The sequence below is a fragment of the Oryx dammah genome, unplaced genomic scaffold, assembly GCF_014754425.2.
Source record: "Oryx dammah isolate SB20612 unplaced genomic scaffold, SCBI_Odam_1.1 HiC_scaffold_29, whole genome shotgun sequence".
In the NCBI taxonomy this organism is placed as follows: domain Eukaryota; kingdom Metazoa; phylum Chordata; class Mammalia; order Artiodactyla; family Bovidae; genus Oryx; species Oryx dammah.
The window spans coordinates 116,065,042-116,085,100 of record NW_024070213.1 but is presented as its reverse complement, the minus strand read 5'-3'; the positions used below and the strand labels follow the sequence as shown (position 1 = coordinate 116,085,100).

The following is a 20,059-nucleotide window of genomic DNA, read 5'->3' as shown; positions in this document are numbered from 1 at the left end:
AATTTTTCTATATGCACTTATTATTTTCTACTGCATATGTGTTCAAAGTAAATTATCTGTCCGTTATCTCAACCCAAATTATCCTTGAAGATTTCTAAAGGACAAATCTGATTATCTCATGTCCTTACAATTTTCTTAGCATGGACTGTGATTTGACACTAGTCCACACTCAGACCCACCTTCCATCATTTACTGATTATAGTCCTTACACACTCTAGCCATACCCCAAAATTTTCAGTTCCCCAAAGATGCTAGCATTGTACTTCCAGGCCCTCTCCCTGGAAAGCTCATCACACCCTTACCCATACAAACACCTTATCCACTTCTGCTTCCAGCTTGAGAGTTCCCTCCTCTATCATTGTTCTTTTCTTCTTGGACCACCTTTGCTGTAGCTAATTGTTTACTTGTTAGTCTTCCTTATGGGTTCCATGACGTGATGGGAATGATTGCCATGATCTTAGTTTTCTGAATGTTGATCTTTAAGCCAACATTTTTACTCTCCTCTCACATTCATCAAGAGGCTCTTTAGTGTTTCTTCACTTTCTGCCATAAGGGTGGTGTCATCTGCATATCTGAGGTTATTGAGATTTCTCCCAGCAATCTTGATTGCAGTTTCTGCTTCTTCCAGCCCAGCGTTTCTCATGATGTACTCTGCATAGAAGTGAAATAAGCAGGGTGACAGTGTACAGCCTTGATGTACTCCTTTCCCAATCTGGAACCAGTCTGTTGTTCCATGTCCAGTTCTAACTGTTGCTTCCTAACCTGCATACAGATTTCTCAAGAGGCAGGTCGGCTGGTCTGGTTTTCCCATCTCTTTCAGAATTTTCCGCAGTTTATGATCCATATAGTCAAAGGCTTTGGCATAGTCAATAAAGCAGAAGTAGATGTTTTTCTGGAACACTCTTGCTTTTTTGATGATCCAGTGGATGTTGGCAATTTGATCTCTGGTTCCTCTGCTTTTTCTAAAACCAGCTTGAACATCTGGAAGTTCATGGTTCACATATTGCTGAAGCCTGGCTTGGAGAATATTGAGCATTACTTTACTAGCATGTGAGATGAGTGCAATTGTGTGGTAGTTTGAACATTCTTTGGCATTGCCTTTCTTTGGGATTGGAATGAAAACTGACCTTTTCCAGTCCTGTGGCCACTGTTGAGTTTTCCAAATTTGCTGACACATTGAATATAGCACTTTCACAGCATCATCTTTTAAGCTTTGAAATAGCTCAACTGGAATTCCATCACCTCCGCTAGCTTTGGTCATAGTGATGCTTACTAAGGCCCACTTGACTTCGCATTCCAGGATGTCTGGTTCTAGGTGAATGATCACACCACTCTGATTATCTGGGTCATGAATATGTTTTTTGTACAGTTCTTCTGTGTATTCTTGCCATCTCGTCTTAGTATCTTCTGCTTCCATTAAGTCCATACCATTTCTGTCCTTTATTGAGCCCATCTTTGCATGAAATATTCCCTTAGTAGCTCTAATTTTCTTAACGAGATCTCTAGTCTTTCCCGTTAAATTGTTTTCCTCTCTATCTTTGCACTGGTCACTGAGGAAAGCTTTCTTATCTCTCCTCGCTATTCCTTGGAACTCTGCATTCAAATGGGTATATCTTTCCTTTTTTCCTTTGCTTTTCACTTCTCTTCTTTTCACAACTATTTGTAAGGCCTCCTCAGACAACCATTTTTCCTTTTTGCATTTCTTTTTCTTGGGGATGGTCTTGATCACTGCCTCCTCCTGTACAATGAAATTGAGTTCTGTCCATAGTTCATCAGGCACTCTGTCTATCAGATCTAGTCCCTTAAATCTATTTCTCACTTCCACTGTATAATCATAAAGAATTTGACTTAGGTCATGCCTGAATGGTCTAGTGGTTTTCCCTACTGTCTTCCATTTAAGTCTGAATTTGGCAATAAAAGAGTTTGTGATCTGAGCCACAGTCAGCTCCCGGTTTTTTGTTTTGTTTTGTTTTGTTGCTGACTGTATAGAGCTTCTCCATCTTTGGCTACAAAGAACATAATCAATCTGTTACCATCTGGTGATATCCATGTATAGAGACTTCTCTTGTGTTGTTGAAGAGGGTGTTTGCTGTGACCCGTGCATTCTCTTGGCAAAATTCTGTTAGCCTTTGCCTTGCTTCATTCTGTACTCCAAGGCCAAATTTGCCTGTTACTCCAGGTGTTTCCTGACTTCCTACTTTTGTATTCCAGTCCCCTATAATAAAAAAAGATGTCTTTTTTGGGTGTTAGTACTAAAAGGTCTTGTAGGTCTTCATAGAGCCATTCAACTTCAGCTTCTTCAGTGTTACTGGTTGGGGCGTAGACTTGGATTACTTCTCTCATGAGATAATATAATTTGAGATAATTATATTAGCTTCCACAACCAAATCCTCTAAATAAAGTGAGAGTTACATCAATCTTCACAAGTCCTTCTTACAGATAATGGGGATGGGAGATAATCCTCCAAAGTCTGAAAGTTGGGTATTGGGATGCACTGGGAAAACTCACCAAAATCATCATGAACTGGTTTTCTTTCATGGCACCGCAGCATCCCAGGAAACCCAGAATCATGATGACAGCACCCACAAAAATTAACATATTCACAGCAATAAAGGGGCTAAGGTTAGCATCCCCAGGAGTGAGAATCTGAAAATGAAAAAGAGATTAATGATGGAAAATTTCTTTTCTTGATGTTTGCTATTCAACAAATATCCACTGGGGAACTACTATATGCCAAACCCTGTTCTTAGACACTGAGATGCAATAGTGACGTAAACAAGCAAAAATTCCTGCCTTTAAGGAGCTTACCTTCTATTGAGGTGTTACTTGTCCAATGTTCCAATTTTATGTCTTTTGAAGATTTATATTGGATGTTGGATGGAAGAAATGCAATAGGCTTTTCAAACAAATTTTTTTTTACGTTTAGAAGGATCAGTAGTTCTATCCATGTTGTGATCTTTGATTTGCATATTTTGTGTTTTATTCCTAAGTAGCATCATAAATATGTTTTTATGGTAGTTTAGTTAAATTATAAAAAGCCTAAGTTCCTCTGAACTGAACTGAAGTTCCACAAACTACTGACTCAACAGTATGAACAAATCTCTAAAACATTATGTTGAGCTAAATGTACCGTATTCAAAAGAGTGACTGCTGTATAATTCCACTTATATAGCAATCCAGAATAGATAAATCTATGCAAAAATAAACAAATGGGATCTCATCAAACTTACTTGCCTATGCATAGCAAAGGAAACCATAAACAAAACAAAAGGACAACCTACAAAATGGAAGAAAATATTTGCAAAAATGCAACCTACAAAGGATTAATTTACAAAAGATACAAATAGCTCATGCTATCAACAGCAACAACAACAAAAACAAGGCAATCAAAAAATGGGCAGAAGAACTAAGTGGACATTTCTACAAGGACATAAAGATAGCTAACACACATGTGAAAAGGTGCTCAATATAGCATACTATTAAAGAAATGCAAATCAAAACTATAATGAGATATCATCTCATATCAATTAGAATGGCCATGATGAAGTCTACAAAAAAGTGAGGGAGAGAGTGTTGAGAAAAGGGATCCCTCCTACATGGTTGGTGGGGTATAAGCTGGTGCAGTCACTATGGGAAGCAATATGGAGGTTCCTGAAAAACTAAAAATAGAATTGCCATATTACCCAACAGTCCTAGTCCTAGGCATATATCCAGATAAAACTATAATTCAAAAAAATATGCATCCTTATGTTCAAAGCAACACTATTCACAATAGCCAAGACATGGAAACAGCCTAAATGTCCATCAATGGATGAATGGATAAAGAAGATATGCTATATATGCTATTTAAAATAGCTAGGACATAGAAGCAAGCTAGATGTCCATCAACAGATGAATGGATAAAGAAGTTGTGGTGAATATACAAAATAGAATGTTATTGAGCTATAAAAAGGAATACATTTGAGTCAGTTCCAATGAGATGGATGGACCTAGAGCTTATTATACAGAGTGAAGTAAGTCAGAAAGAGAAGGACAAATATCATTATTAATGCATATAGAGAAAGTCTAGAAAGATGGTACTGATGGTCCTATTTACAGGGCAGGAAAGGAGATGAAGACATAAAAGACAGACTGTTGGTCACAGTAGACAGGGGAGAAGGTGGGATGACTGCAGAGAGTAGTAGTGAAACATATACATTACCATACGTAAAATGTAGAGTCAGTGGGAATTCCTGTATGATGCAGGAAACCCAAAGCCAGTGCTCTGTGATAATCTAAAAGGGTGGGGTGGAGAGGGAGGTGGGAGGGAGGTTTAAGAGAGAGGGAACAGATGTATAGCTATGGCTGATTCATGTTGATGTATGGCAGAAATCATCACAATATTATAAAATAATTATTCTCCAATTAAAAATAAAAAAGGCACACGGGGATGACCCAGAGAGATGTTGTGGGGAGGGGGGTGGGGAGGGTTCATGTTTGGGAACGCATGTACACCCGTGGTGGACTCATGTCAATGTATGGCAAAACCAATACAGAATTGTAAAGTAAAATAAAAAATAAATAAAAATAAATAAATTTTTAAAAGTAAATAAATAAATAAAAATTTAAGAAGATATGCTCTGTTATTCATACAATGTCTGATATTCAAACATTGTCTGATAGTCATACAATGCTACACACACACACACACACACACACACACACACACATACTCACAATATGGAATACTACTCAGCCATTCAAAAGAAAAAAGTAATGCCATTTGCAGTAACATCAAAGAACCCAGAGATTATCACAGTAAGTAAAGTAAGTCAGAAAGAGCAAGATAAATACCATATCATAGAACTTAATATGTGGAATCTAAAATATGACACAAATGAGCTTTTATGAAACAGACTCACAGACATAGAGAACAGACTTGTGGTCCCAAGGGGGAGGTGGGGTAGGAGGGGATGGAGTGGGAATTTGAGGTTAACAGATGAAAACTGTTATATACAGAATGAGTGAACAACAAGGTCCTACTGTATAGCACAGGGAACTGTATTCAATATTCTGTGATAAACCATAATGGAAAAGAATATTTTAAATGCATGTGTATATATATATGTACAGTATAATTGAATCACTCTTCTGTACAACAGAAGTTAACATAACGTAAATCAACTATAATTTTATTAAAAAAAACTAGATGGGGAATTTAAAAAAGAGTAGGTAAATCTAAGCTATGATGATAGAAATCAGAGCAGTGATGGACTTTGAGCAGAGTATCAAGTAAAAAGGGAACAGACTGCAATGGGATATGAGGGGACTTTCATGAGTTAATAAAAATTCTTCTCATTTTGATTGTAATAGTGATTACAGAGGTCTATACATTTGCCAAAACAAACCAACCATATTTTAAACTAAGAAAATAAGTCTAGTTCCTGATATTCCACATCAAGTCTATCTCGTTCCCAGGAGGTATAGTCTATAGAGTCTTCCAGAAACTCTTTATTTTGCCTGACTATGTAGAAACGGGATACTGGGGAAAACATCTTAGGCCTCTTTATGATGGGCTGGACTACCAATCCTGCATAATTTGGTTCTTCTCTTCCCCACATACATAACCTTCATCACTATAACACCTAGCCTCAATCGATATCTTGCTCTACAGATATGACCAGAAGCAAATCACAATGAAACCATGAAACCTTGTGCCCGTGTGATATATGAGTGCTGTGCACAGCCCATTCATCTCTCAGGAGCTTCATCTACTGGGTTATTTCCAGGCAGACCACTAGTTCTTACACTAGCCAGGAGGCTGCCTTCTGGGCTCTGCGGCACAGCATGGAGATGCGCGCCTTTAACAGGAAATACCAAAAAACAAACGAACACCACTACTCCTGATCTGTACATTTTTAAAGACTTTTAAAATCAATCCATAGCCTAGACAAAGCCTTTGCTTGACAATCAGAAGGAAGGAATGTGCCGAAGATGTAAGCGCACTAAAAACACAATCTATATTCTAGTCAGAGTCTTTATAAATTAGTTTCTAACCATGAAAGTCAACTAACTTTACGGGGCTCCAGTTTCCCATGTATGAAAGGAATTAAGTCAGCCTCTGTGAATACCCAAGGCTTCTTTTGTCTTTAAGAGTTGATGCTTACAGATAATGTTTCAGTTTGCATATTTAGAAAGCTTGGTTAAGTCCTAAAGATTTTTTTGCCTCTTTTTCAGGCTTTTCTGGTTTCTTTCTTTCTTTCTTTTTAATTGGTTTGCTTGTTAAGATTGGAGCTAAGAAATCAGTTTTGTTAGTAACCAGGCATGGCATCTGAGTGAAGACAGATAACAACCCAGAAAAGCAGCATCAGGAAACCCACTCACCATCAAAGGTTGTTTCATGACATCATAGCCAGTCAGAAAAACCCTAACATATCCAAGACAATTGAAGCTTCACCAGCGGAGTTATCGGTACTTTGGTCAGACAACTCAGATATAGAAACAGTAGGTCAAATAGCTACCAGTGAGACGTGAACAGCGTGTTGTTGCTGTTGTTTTGTCACTCAGTTGTGTCTGACTCTTTGCGACTCCACAGACTGTAACCTTCCAGGTTCCTCTGTGCATGGGATTTTCTGGGCAGGAATACCAGAATGGGTTGCCATTTCCTTTTCCAGGGGATCTTCCCAACCCAGGGATGGAACTCATATCTCTTGAGTTTCCTGCATTGGCAGGCAGGTTCTTTACCACTGAGCCACCTGGGAGGCCCCTGGAGAGTGTGGCCAGCACTTATTTGGCAGGTAATAAAGCACTTCTATGAGACTGATCTGGGCACAGCAACCCACTACCAATGTGGCCTGAAAACGATGGGCTGGCTACCTGACGGTCACTATTTTAAGACCAGCCCAACAAGTGGTTATTCTTATTTAGAAACAAAATGAACATTTGAGTTCAGGTATTTGTGTCATGGGAGAGATGTGTGTGCATGGTGGCTCAGTCGTGTCTGACTCTTTGCAACCCCATGGACTGTAGCCCACCAGGCTCCTCTGTCCATGGGATTCTTCAGGTGAGAGTACTGGAGTGGGTTGCCTTTTCCTTCTCCAGGGGATCTTCCTGACCCAGGGATCGAACCCGTGTCTCCTGCACTGATTGGCAGGCAGATTCTCACCACTGTGCCACCTGGGAAGCCCTCAGCGGAGAGACAGCAGAGTTTTAAAAGCTGTCTTGGAAGAACAATGTCTCTGTGTGTCTTTGGGTGAGGGGGGAATTTCTATAAAAAAGGACATGACAGAACCTTTAAGAAGGCGGCTCAGGGTCCTCTTTGGATTTTAAGGAATCTCCTAGGATGGCTGCACATACACTTTGCCTCATGCAGGGCTGAGTTCATCCTGAGGGAGAACAAGGCATCTCTAGGGGACACTTTAGTACCCATGGCTTTGCTAAAAGATGTGCACAAAGACATCCTGGCATCCTTCTTTTCTGTGTTTGCTCTCAGGTCTCCCCTTCTAAAACTTCTGTTTTTCCAGTAGTAAAATTTGGTTCTCTGCACAGTCTTGATTCTTTGTCACTGACTTTGAATAAATGTAAGTCAATTTCTCATCTGTCAAGCTGGTTAAAGTTGTCCTGGAAGATACTGCCTTTTGTTTAGGGAATAGAGACAGAGTACAAGAGTCAGAATATAACTCAAGATGATGTCTAGCTCTATTAACTCATTCTTATCCCCAGATTTGGAGTAACTCTCTCGAGGACAGCTCTTTAATACATTCAATGTATGTAATTTCTGAGACTAAACACCAAGTTTGTTTACCAGAAGCCCTGGGGGGAAATACAGCATTCCCACATCTACCAGAAACACAATAAAATTTTTAAATGAAATACAGGTTGCACACACATCTTAGAAAAAGGCCAAAGTGAAGTGAAGTCGCTCAGTCGTGTCCAACTCTTTGCGACCCCATGGACTGTAGCCTACAAGGCTCCTCCCTCCGTGGGATTCTCCGGGCAAGAGTACTGGAGTGGGTTGCCATTTCCTTCTCCAGGGGACCTTCCCAACCCAGGGATCGAATCTGGGTCAGGGATCGAACCCGGTCAGAAATTGACCTGCGTCTCCCGCATTCCAGGCAGATGCTTTAACCTCTGAGCCACCAGGAAAAGCACCCTCTAAATCAATGGCTGTTAATCTCTATGCTTATTTATGAGTTCTCAAGTCAGACATCAGTTTCTCAATGATTCTATACACTTTTGAATACTGTTCTTGGCTCAAATTTCAGAATCCAAGGACATCAAGAAGTCACAGCTATATTTATCAGTATAAAACAACAAAGTCCAGATGGAGTAGAATGTTACCAACTCATTGTCACATCTGTCTCCGACTCAGTGTCCTCACCATGGCAAGGCTCAGAGTGAAGATGTGCTTAATCACCACTGTGGTTTTCTGGGTTCTCTAATGGTAGAAAGCAAATTTTAAAGGAAAGGAAAGAAAGGGAAAAGAAAGAAAGAGGGAGGAAAGAAAAGGAGGGAAAGAAAGAAGGAAAAACAAGAGAGAAACAGTGAGAGAAAGAGAGAAGGTGAGGGAAAAAAAAAAAAGAAAGAAAGGTCCAGAAAACCCACCCATTTTAGGAAAAAGAATCAAAAGAGATGTCAGCTTGCTTTTTCTTTCAGCTAGGTTATTATGTCTAATAGCATATAATTGCACCATGGTCAAATAAGTTTTAATAGATAATGCATTACCTGAATTTTTGTTTTAAGAATATCTTAATACTTATTAGATAGGAACTGATATTCCTCTTCAAGAGGAAACTTTCCCTGGGCAAACACTTTGAAATGGCCCTAGAAGTAGAATATGTGAGCCTGAACAGTGGCGAGAATGCAGATAACAGAGCACAAGGTAACTGCCCCGCAAGAGGTAAGAATCATAATCTCAAGGGTGGAACATCCCTGAGAAGAAGGGAGACAGGAGAAAGGAAGCAGGGAAGTCAGGAAGTTGTGCCAGGCACCTGTGCTGACTAAAATTGACAGAACAACCCCACACACACACACCCTCCCCGCCAACCCCACACTCTTTCCACTCTGTGACACTGTGGTACGGAACAGAAACCATGTGTACGGAAATAAAGACTAGAGCCAGAATTAACTGTATGAACTAACTTCCTCCAGACCTGCAGAAATCCTGATAAGTGCTTTGGCAGCCATGGAATGGCATGTGGTGGGAGAAATGGGATCCTGCTAATCTCATCTTGATGTCAGGAAGTTGGACATCACCAGTCAACTGCTGAGTTACAAGGCTATGACCAGCCTTTTACTGTTACAAGGGATTACCCTCAACAGCAGCTGCCCCAAATCATTACAACTACCTTTGAATTTTGCTGCCTTTAAAACAGTTAAAAAAAGAAATAAAACAGATTCAAGTAATTCTTCTCCAAGAGAACATCTTACCATTTTTCCTTTTGGAGCACCACCTCACCCTGGGAATCAGCCAAATTAATTGTCAATGTCTTGTACAAAAATTTCTCTTGGTTGGAAGAGGCAAAGCAGTCTATATCCTGCAGATAATTTCAGGCTATATTATATATATATATATATATATATATATTTTTTGGTGGAGAAAGTCTTAGAATGAACTTTTTTTTTTTTAATCAGGCTGTACTTTAACAAATAACGAAGCAGGCTAATTTCTGCTTTGGCCCTTTCTCACCTCTACTTTCAGTGCAATCTTCCTATTTGGGGAGTAACATCTCCGTTCTCCAGAAGGACTCGTTAATGCCTAACACAGTGCCAGGCACAGAGTGAGTAATCTTGATTAACTAAATTATAAAATCACTTAGCACAAATAATTATGTGAGGCAGTTAGGAAAATGCTATAAAAACATTTTATTATTACTATCATTACTTTCATCGCTATAAGAGAAATAAACTACTTTGTCAGTGGAATAACATTTATTTACCTCTTGACCAATTTTCCCTGCTCGTATTGAAATAGCTACGGAAAGGATAATGGCACCACATAGCTGCAGAAAAAAGGAAAAAAAATGTTAGAGTGTGCCTAAGATAAACTAAAACTCTAATTCCATACAACCCTAGCCATCTGGTTACAATGGTTTATCATTAATTCTACCATTATAACCTAAAAGACATAAATGAAGAATATTGGTGTATAGATAATTGCTTGAATATTCCACTGTAGTTGGAAAATTTGATAAGAATAACCTGTTTCCCATTCACACTCATTCATAGGTCTAGGACAAGAAGTCATCTTCACTATGGGGGACAGGAAAGATGGTTTTCCATATTTCAACTCTGTTTTTGCTAGATTTTAGCATGCAAAGGGCTTCCAGATGGTGCAGTGGTTAAAAATCCACCTGTCAACACAGGAGACACAAGAGACCTGGGTTCAGTCCTTGGGTCAGGAAAATCCCCTGGAGTAGGAAATGGTAACCTGCTCCAGTATTCTTGCCTGGAAAATTCCCTGGACAGAGGAGCCTGGTGGGCTAGAGTCCATGGGGTCACAGAGAGTCAGACACGACTGAGCACACACATGCACACTCACACAACATACAAAAATTATGTCATAACAATTTTAAGAAAAAATATCCTCATCAGGCCTCTGGGCTTGTCTCTCGGAAGCTGTCTTAGACCTAAAAGGAAAGGTGTATCTGATAATCACCAAACATTCCTACAAGATTCAAGTCAGATATACGGGCAATAGTAGAATATTTGACAAAATTTGCAGTTAAGCAACAACGGTTTATAACACTTTTTGTGCCCAAACAAACTCTTTAAAATAAGCTCTTTAAGGTAGTAAAGCTTACCCAGAGAAGAGGAACGATGAGGAACAGTATTTAAAGTCTTAAGTTCCTGTAATGACTGTACCAGATTATTTAATTTGGACCAAGGCCAACACATAAAATGTGAAACACATTTTACTTTAGTGTTAAAAAAAAAACTTGTTTTTTAGGTTTGGGTTTTTTGTTTTGTTTGCTTATGATGTAGATGTTATAGCCTTAAAAAAAAATCAAAGACAGAGATGTTGAGAACAAGCTTGGTAACCGACAGACACAGCAGTAGACCTTAGAGGAGTTTCCAGACTATTCTGGCCTCAGGGTGCTCTGACAGAGAAATGTCTGAGTCCTCCAAACCCCATGACCTGGTAGCATCATTGCTTTCAGGCATGCTTGGGCTGTATGCTCCAAACCCCCAAAGAGCTGTTTCACTTAATGGCTTCTCATTACATTTGGTGTGAAAGCAGACTCAGGGCTTTGTGAAAGCAATAGTAAGTGCAATGAGTGGCTAAACCTATGCTCCCTAATAGATCTCAGAAACCATCTAAATTCAAACATTTCATTTCAATAAAGAAACTGGAATCTCCCAAGAGATAACTGTCACATGGCGAAAATCCAGCACCACTCCAAATTTAGCCCTGACCTTACTTCAACACAACAAACACAATGGGAAACCAAAGCTTTCTACCAGTGAACTCTTTGCCAAAGCACCAAATAACCTATACAATTTAATTATCTTATAAGTGTGCACACACACACACACACACACTGTAAAACACAAAACATTGAAAAAACAGCTTTAGAGTCTGAAAACCCTTCTTACTTCTTTTCCTTCTTTCTGCTAAATCCTAATTTCATTTGCAGATGGAGATCAATACTCATTTTAGCGGTTCTTGTTAATAAATAAATCTGTAAGAATTTATGTCAAATGATAATGAGACCCTCTGGGATTTTTAGTAATTTTATAACAGTTGGATTCTTATTTGTTACTTCAATTTGTTGACCGACATTTTTCTTTCTTTCTCTTTTTCTCCCTTTCACAAGTAGATTTACATTAATTGTCTTAATAGTCACTCTGACTTTCAGCTTTAACTGAAAATAACATTAATTATATGAATAGTTATTATGATTATATTTACTTGACTTTTTAATGAAATTATGCATGAGACAATTTTAAGAACTGCATAATTTATTAATTAAATTAATTAAATGTAACTTTTATATCAAGAATGATCAATCTAGAGTCATGATTGATACTAACTTGTTTTATGCCAGTTGTAACACTGACCTTCATAATAGTTCTTGGAGCCCTTTCTCCAGTTTGACTTTAAGCATTCACTCTTGATCTTTTTATAATGTCTTAAATAATTTGGAGTATGAATTAAAAAATAAGCATCCAGGTCTGTCCTCCGCTCTGTTGTTAAGATTGTAAAAGGAAATGAGGTGATATGTTGGACCCCCACAGTGGATACTAAGGAACTTACTAGGCCTTCTTCACCCACTTCACCCCCCTTTCTGGTTTCTCTTTGAAGAAAGTCATTTTTGTTGCCACTCAGCTCTCCTGAGACATCTTTCTTTTTATGAAATCAGGATGCAGTTGGTCTGAACCAGCATTCTATAAAATTAGGTAATTGACACTTGCTTAGGAGTATGCTATGCACTGAGTTATGTGCCCCCTAACTTTCTATGTTGAAACCCTAATCCCCAAGGTGACTATATTTGGGGTACATACCCAAAGTGGAGTGAGCACCTCCCTCTAGCTCCACAGATTTCTTGTCCCATGAGGTTGGAAAAGGATAAGAGTAGGGCTAAAATACTATCACATCAGATTTCAGTATTTTTAAATTAAAAAGCAATTTGGTTGTTGGAACTGGAAAAATAACATTAATTGAATTGTGTGTCAGTCCTTAGTCACAAGCTTTCATAAAGTAGATTAGTTAATCTTCACCATTGATCCTACCACATAAAATTACCATCACTGAACAAGTGCAGAGACTGAGGCAAAGAAAAGTCAAGGAACATAGGTCTTTACAACTGTTGCTCTTACACAAGATAGCTCATCTAGAGATTGTAGGTCCCACCACTATGCTGATGGGAAGAACAAGGTCTTTTCAGGGAAGTTAGAAACATCTAACTGAAATCCATAACATCAGAAAGACTTCATTATCAGGAAAACAGGCCACAAAGCAATGTAGATTCAGGATTTGCATCTCAGTCTGTTAGTTTCTTCAAAATCCACTTGCTTTCCATTCTTCTAATTTATAATAAAAGAATTTCTGACTTATCATAATTCTTGCCATCTTATTTCTTCTTCTGTTTCAAAATCCAACATTGGAATTTACTTCTCACTAAAGTAATGCTCAAAATTCTCCAAGCTAGGCTTCAGCAATACATGAACGTGGACTTCCTGATGTTCGAGCTGGTTTTCGAAAAGGCAGAGGAACCAGAGATCAAATTGTCAATATCCGCTGGATCATGGAAAAAGCAAGAGAGTTCCAGAAAAAACATCTATTTCTGCTTTATTGACTATGCCAAAGCCTTTGATTGTGTGGATCACAATAAACTGTGGAAAATTCTTTAAGAGATGGGAATAGCAGACCACCTAACCTGCCTCTTGAGAAATCTGTATGCAGGTCAGGAAGCAACAGTTAGAACTGTACATGGAACAACAGACTGGTTCCAAATAGGAAAAGGAGTACCTCAAGGCTGTATATTGTCACCCTGCTTATTTAACTTCTATGCAGAGTACATCATAAGAAACGCTGGACTGGAAGAAACACAAGCTGGAATCAAGATTGCCGGGAGAAATATCAATAACCTCAGATATGCAGATGACACCATCCTTATGGCAGAAAGTGAAGAGGAACTAAAAAGCCTCTTGATGAAAGTAAAAGAGGAGAGTGAAAAAGTCGGCTTAAAGCTCAACATTCAGAAAACGAAGATCGTGGCATCCGGTCCCATCACTCCATGGGAAATAGACGGAGAAACAGTGGAAACAGTGTCAGACTTTATTTTCTTGGGCTCCAAAATCACTGCAGATGGTGACTGCAGCCATGAAATTAAAAGACACCTACTCCTTGGAAGAAAAGTTATGACCAACCTAAATAGCATATTCAAAAGCAGAGACATTACTTTGCTGACTAAGGTCCGTCTAGTCAAGGCTATGGTTTTTCCTGTGGTCATGTATGGATGTGAGAGTTGGACTGTGAAGAAGGCTGAGCGCCGAAGAATTGATGCTTTTGAACAGTGGTGTTGGAGAAGACTCTTGAGAGTCCCTTGGACTGCAGGGAGATCCAACCAGTCCATTCTGAAGGAGATCAGTCCTGGGATTTCTTTGGAAGGAATGGTGCTAAAGCTGAAACTCCAGTACTTTGCCCACCTCATGTGAAGAGTTGACTCACTGGAAAAGACTTTGATGCTGGGAGGGATTGGGGGCAGGAAAAGAAGGGGACGACAGAGGATGAGATGGCTGGATGGCATCACTGACTTGATGGACGCGAGTCTGAGTGAGCTCCGGGAGTTGGTGATGGACAGGGAGGCCTGGCGTGCTGTGATTCATGGGGTCGCCAAGAGTCGGACACGACTGAGTGACTGAACTGAACTGAATGCAGAGTGGTTTCATATTGCTATCTCATAAAACTGCCTATACAATGATGGCTGAAATACCTGTTTCTTAAGCATTTATTCAGCATTATTCTGAGTTCCTTGTATGTATGAACCCATCTAAATTTCACAACAGCCCGTAAAGTTAAAACTATTGCTAGTCCCATTTTATAGATAAGGAAATGTAAAACTCAGAGAGGTTAACCAATTTCCCCAGAGTCACACAACTAGTGATGTTGATTCAACTCTTGACCTCTGGGCTCCAGGAATTTTGTCATTGTTATAGTTCCAAGCTAACTGCATAGTGGTAGGAAACCATTATATTTACAAAGTTCACACATTTTCATCACGGTCAAGTTTTAACTTGGGGGACTTCATCAATCAGAATGAAATATAATCGTGCCTTATTTTTCAGGGCTCTCACCTCATAGTTATGTCTACTCTGTTTTGCTGTTGTTTAGTTACTAGTCATGACCGACTCTTTGAGATCCCATGGCCTATAGCTCACCAGGCTCCTCTGTCTATGGGATTTCCCAGGCAAGAATACCAGAGTGTGTTACGATTTCCTTTTCCAGGGGATCTTCCCAACACAAGGGTCAAACCTGCATCTCCTGCACTGGCAGGCCGATTCTTTACCACTGAGCCACCAAAAGCCCCTACTCTGCTTTAACTGTTTTAATTGCTCTCAGCACATCCAATCTAGAGGCCCAGGGACCATATAAAATGCAACAATGACTTTGAAATGTTGTTTTCCGAACTCTCTCAATTCCTGACATCCTTCTGCTCTCTTCAAAACTTTTCATGTGTCAACTTCCTTCAGCTGCTAACACATTTGGTTTTATAACCTGGCTCCTCCTTCTCACCTTCCCCCATTTGGGTTAAGTAAAGTTACTTCACTCTGCTTTCTTTCATGAAAAACCAGCCTTTACACAATCTCTGCCTCTGGAAATGATTTCACTGTATCTGTGTGCTACAGGCCCTGTGTTCCATGCTTGTTGTCATTATCATTGTTTAGTCACTAAGTTGTGTCCAACTCTTTTGTGACCTTGTGGACTGCAACCTGCCAGGTCTCTTCTGCACCAGACCCCTAAGATACTCCAAGCATCCAAAACACCCCTAAGCTAGACCTAAGAGGACCATAAGAAAATGTGGGCAGTTTATCTGTTTCAACAGAATAGGAGAAATAAGTTTTACACCTGTCAGTTACCTATTCTCTACCATACCTCTCATTCACTCTAATTTGCATCAAACTCTAGCATGAGTGATTAAAAATTATTTTTAGTTTCACTTATTTTTCTTCAATTGCTTATTCTAACCAATAGAAATGACTGCCCACTTACGTGACATGTCTCAAGTTCTCTCACAAAAGAAAGTGGTATGTTAGCTTAAATGACCATATGCATATGTTGGAGCTATTTCCACATATGGCCCTGCTTTACAGAGGCTTAGCTTCTCGAAAGTTACACCAGAAAGAATGCATTTGAAAACACAAGGTCATGGATATCTACAAGAAAACCACATCAGTGGGACTGTAAAATATTTGCTTAAGTAAACATTAGAAATGTGACAAATTGCTAATTTCCTATGAAGGATTGTAAAATTCCAGCTGAGAACTCTGGGTTGGGAGTACAGGGGAGAATAGAATAGGGATAGTTCCCTAACCTCACAGATTCCTCCTGCTCTAACTTTTGAATGAAAATATTGATGTCATCTGTTGGCTGAGAAGTTATTATCAGCCTTTATGACTGTTGGGAAGATCCCCTGGAGAAGGAAAAGTCTACCCACTCCAGTATTCTGGCCTGAAGAATTCCATGGACAACAGTCCATGGGGTCGCAAAGAGTCGGGCATGACTGAGCAACTTTCACTTTCACTTTTCATGACTGCTGTTCTTACTTCCTAAAGATTGTAAATCCCACCACTATGCTGATGGGAAGAACAAGGCCTTTTAAGGGAAGTTAGAAACATCTAACTGAAATCCATACCATCAGAAAGACTTGATTATCAGGAAAGCAGAGATAGAGGTAAACATAAAATAATCACAGCTTTCCAGGAAAGCAGTGACAATGTTCGGGTACAGCATATACGCTCATTGTAAATTTATACTCCTGAAACTGTAACATACCCATTTCCTAGACTGTCCTTTTCATTTCAGTTTAAAATTCAGATCTCTTTCAAATTCCTGATAAGCAATTTAATGAAACACTGACCTCTTATGTATTTACACTAGTCATCAAAATTTTGCATGTTGTTTTTATACAACAGGGATATATTTTATTTTGACTATTTTATAATTTGAGGATTGTTACTAGTTTGAAGACTCTGAAACATGTTATTACAATAGAAGCATATTTATTAGCATATTTCTATTTCAGTTTGTTTAAATGGCCGATATATATTGTGTATCATAAAAAGACAATGGTTGCAGCTTTTTAAAAACAGATATCAGGACTTCTTAGAGAAATAGCCAATTCCAGGTCTGAGGCAGGAAAGAAGAAAGTGAGCCTGGAACATCTTATCCTAAATAGTGAAGAAGTTATCAGAGTTATTAGGGCCATGTAGAAAAGACTCAGGAGCCAACCTGAAGATGCTCCCATTGCCAAAAATGGAATAAATTACACATCAGTGAGGATAAGAATGGTGATAGTATTTAACTCTATCATTTTCTAAGGATATTTAAAAAACCACTTGCTTATTACTGCTGTATGATAACAGAAAATTAACTCTTCATTTTGAAATCTGTTGAGTAAAGAGTAAAAACATTTCTGCTTCTTTCTTAAAAAATAAAAACTGGGCACTAATGTTAACCAATTAGTAAATGCTAAATCTCTCCTTGTTGAAAGTATTCCAGCTAAGAAATGAAGAGAATGATAAATATAGGATATCACCACTCTGAGACGCTTAATGAACTAACAGGTTTAGGTTCTTAAGCACCAGTAGCTACTAACATCACAAAAAGAGAGATGGTCAGAGAGTATATACCTTTTGATGAAAGAACAAAATATTACTTATAAATTAGTCATCCCCTATATACCCCAAATAATAACCCGAATCTTATCAAATTGCCAAATGCAACTACTAAGTTAGAGATAATATTAAAGACAAGGGAACATGTTAAACTATACCGTGGATATGCAAACAGCAAAATCCAGATCATGGAAAATATAAGACAAACCAAACATGCAACTATATAAGGTTTCTGGGGGAAGAGTGGGGAGATGAACCTAGATGGAGAATCTAAAAATGAAAACTGACATAAAAGATATATAAACTCATCACAGTGTTTGGACTTTGTTTGTATTCAGATTCAAAGAGGAACATTTGTGAGGCAACTGGAAATTTGAATCTTGAATAGATACTTGATAAGCAATTTAAAAAGTGTTATTAATTTAGTGTGATGGTTGAATTTTTTAAAAGGAGATTCTTTATCTTTTAAAGTTATACATTAAAGTATTTACAGATAAAATGGCATATCCAGGATTTGCTTTAAAATAATATGCGGCGGGGGAAGTATATGAGGATATCGATGGGGAAAGACTGGCCAAGGTTTCATGGCTCTTGGGCTTGGCTGATGGGACTGATTACCCTTTTATATTTTGTGAATGTTTGAAATTCTCCATAATAAAAACTTAAAAGCAAAGCCAACCAAAGCACATAGGCATTTCTTTGTTTATATTCTACTCTCAATGTTTAATCAATTTTAAATATTTCAAAGGGAAGAAATTGATCAGAACAGACTTCTAAAATCTGGCATTGTATTCATGTGCCTCATTTAATATTTGCAAAAGCAGCCCATTTTTCTAAAGAAAAGAGGAAGCACAAAGAACAAAACTTCTTTATTTATCTATAGTCTCTCTTATTTACTTTAACAATAGATCACTTGTACTCATTAGGACTACTGACATTGAAAGTCATTCTGGGCAGTAAGACTGTATGCATCTACTTAAGTTTAATTAAGAATATCACTATTTTAATAGGAAATAGAAATTTACCAACATGTAGATACCAGCTGCCTATTTACCAGGTGAAAAAAAAAAAAAACAGAACTTTCTTTTGCTTATACTGTATAAGTCATTTTTCAATATAGTACACAAAATAATTTTTTTATTTAAGCATTTGGGGCTATTTCTACTGACTTACTTTTAAACAATCTTTAATGGCACCACTTATATTACAAATGACACTATCAATTTTCCAACATCCCAATCCATATCTCATTTTTCCATTTTTCAGTGTTAGATGCTGCTTATCAATCTGTTATTTCTTATGTCAGTAGACTTTCAAGAGAAATATAAGAGTTGGCTAAAACACAAACTTTATTGATTAAAAGATGAAGTGATAATACATCAAAATACTAGCTTTAAATTTCTGATTCAAAAGTAGTGGGTTAGTTTAATCTTTCCATGATTAAATAATTTTATTTTTTCTCTCTCAAGTTTAGAATGACCATTGTTTCTTCTTTGGACCTTTGAAAATGATCCTCTTCTGATGTCTTTACACTCTACCATTCATCTGTTTCTAACCCAGGTGTAAAGATTAGAATTATGGAATTGGGCTCCAGGTGGAATCAGATCAGATTTTTCACAGAGTCCTTAAACTAAGGACAACTGCGTGATATACAACTAAGAACTGTCCTCTAGTTAAGGGATATTTTTTTTCCTCTGTGACTGTTTTATAACAATATCAAAACATTTATGAAATGTTTATCCCCACAGAACCTGAGATGCACTTTTGGGGGTCATTGTCTCATTTTCAATTATTGAAATAACCAAAGAAAGAACAAACAGGTTCTAACAAGTCAATGGAATATATATTCTCCTCCTCCTCCTATTTCTCTAGTGCAGTCTGTTCTCATTTATGCTATTTGTATCAAGATCCCTTTTCTTGCATAAAATTGATAATTACAAGAAAAACACTTACCCAGAACACAAAGTTGAAGATAAACATAGAACATTTTATACAGATGTTTACACCTGCCATGTTGGAAAAGGCTCAGGAATCCTGATACTGTGAGTTTAACTGTTTCTTCTAGGATTGTTCTGTGATGTCTCTGGAGTAATTTGCCTGCAGAGATTTCTGCACTCACAGCTTCAAAGCAAAAATAAAAAGCAAAGAGGTGGAGGGGGGAGAGTGATAATCTGGTTATTAAAGTGGATAAAAAAAATTAACCCACACATTTAAATATCACAAGGACTGTCTCTAGGCAGGTGTGTTCTTTTGCTTGCCATGGCTCCTGGGGTATTGGGTCAGAATATTTATGATCCTTTCTCCAAAACTGCCTCCCCTAAAGTAACTAATAGGTTAAGGGAGAAGGGCTGGAGCAGGGAGAGAAGGACAGCCGTGATACAACGTTGCTGGATTCAGATAACACAACCTGACTTTCCCTACACTTCCCCTTCCACTACAGGGAAATAAGATTGTTTTGTCCTGAGATAAAGGGACATTGTGTGTCACCTCATTTTTGCACTGCCTTTTCTCAAGTGTTCTTGATGCAACAAAATGCGTTTAGAAATCTGCAAAGTCTTCAGGCTTAGCTACAGCAATCCTTTATCCTTAACCCCAGAAGAGTGAGAACAACCATTACCTAGACCTGCCTTCCAGAGCTTCAAAATTTAATTCAAAACAGTCCCATGAAGCTGCCTTAAATGCATTGCAGCTAAGGGAAGAGGGGAGGGAGAAGTTGCCCTGTCCATCCTAAGACTGTTCA

At 38.3% G+C, this 20,059-nt stretch overlaps 1 protein-coding gene across 1 annotated transcript in view; it reads right to left on the bottom strand.

The window, feature by feature from the left end:
- TSPAN8 (tetraspanin 8) overlaps window positions 1-19,332 on the bottom strand; it is a 35,043-nt gene extending 15,711 nt beyond the window's left edge. Inside the window, exons 1-3 of the mRNA XM_040233888.1 lie at window positions 19,273-19,332; window positions 9,918-9,980; window positions 2,509-2,646 (exon numbers count right to left, since the gene is read on the bottom strand). Of these exons, the coding sequence (XP_040089822.1) occupies window positions 2,509-2,646; window positions 9,918-9,980; window positions 19,273-19,332 (261 nt within the window). The remainder of the gene's footprint in view (window positions 1-2,508; window positions 2,647-9,917; window positions 9,981-19,272) is intronic.
- Window positions 19,333-20,059: the final 727 nt, after the last annotated feature.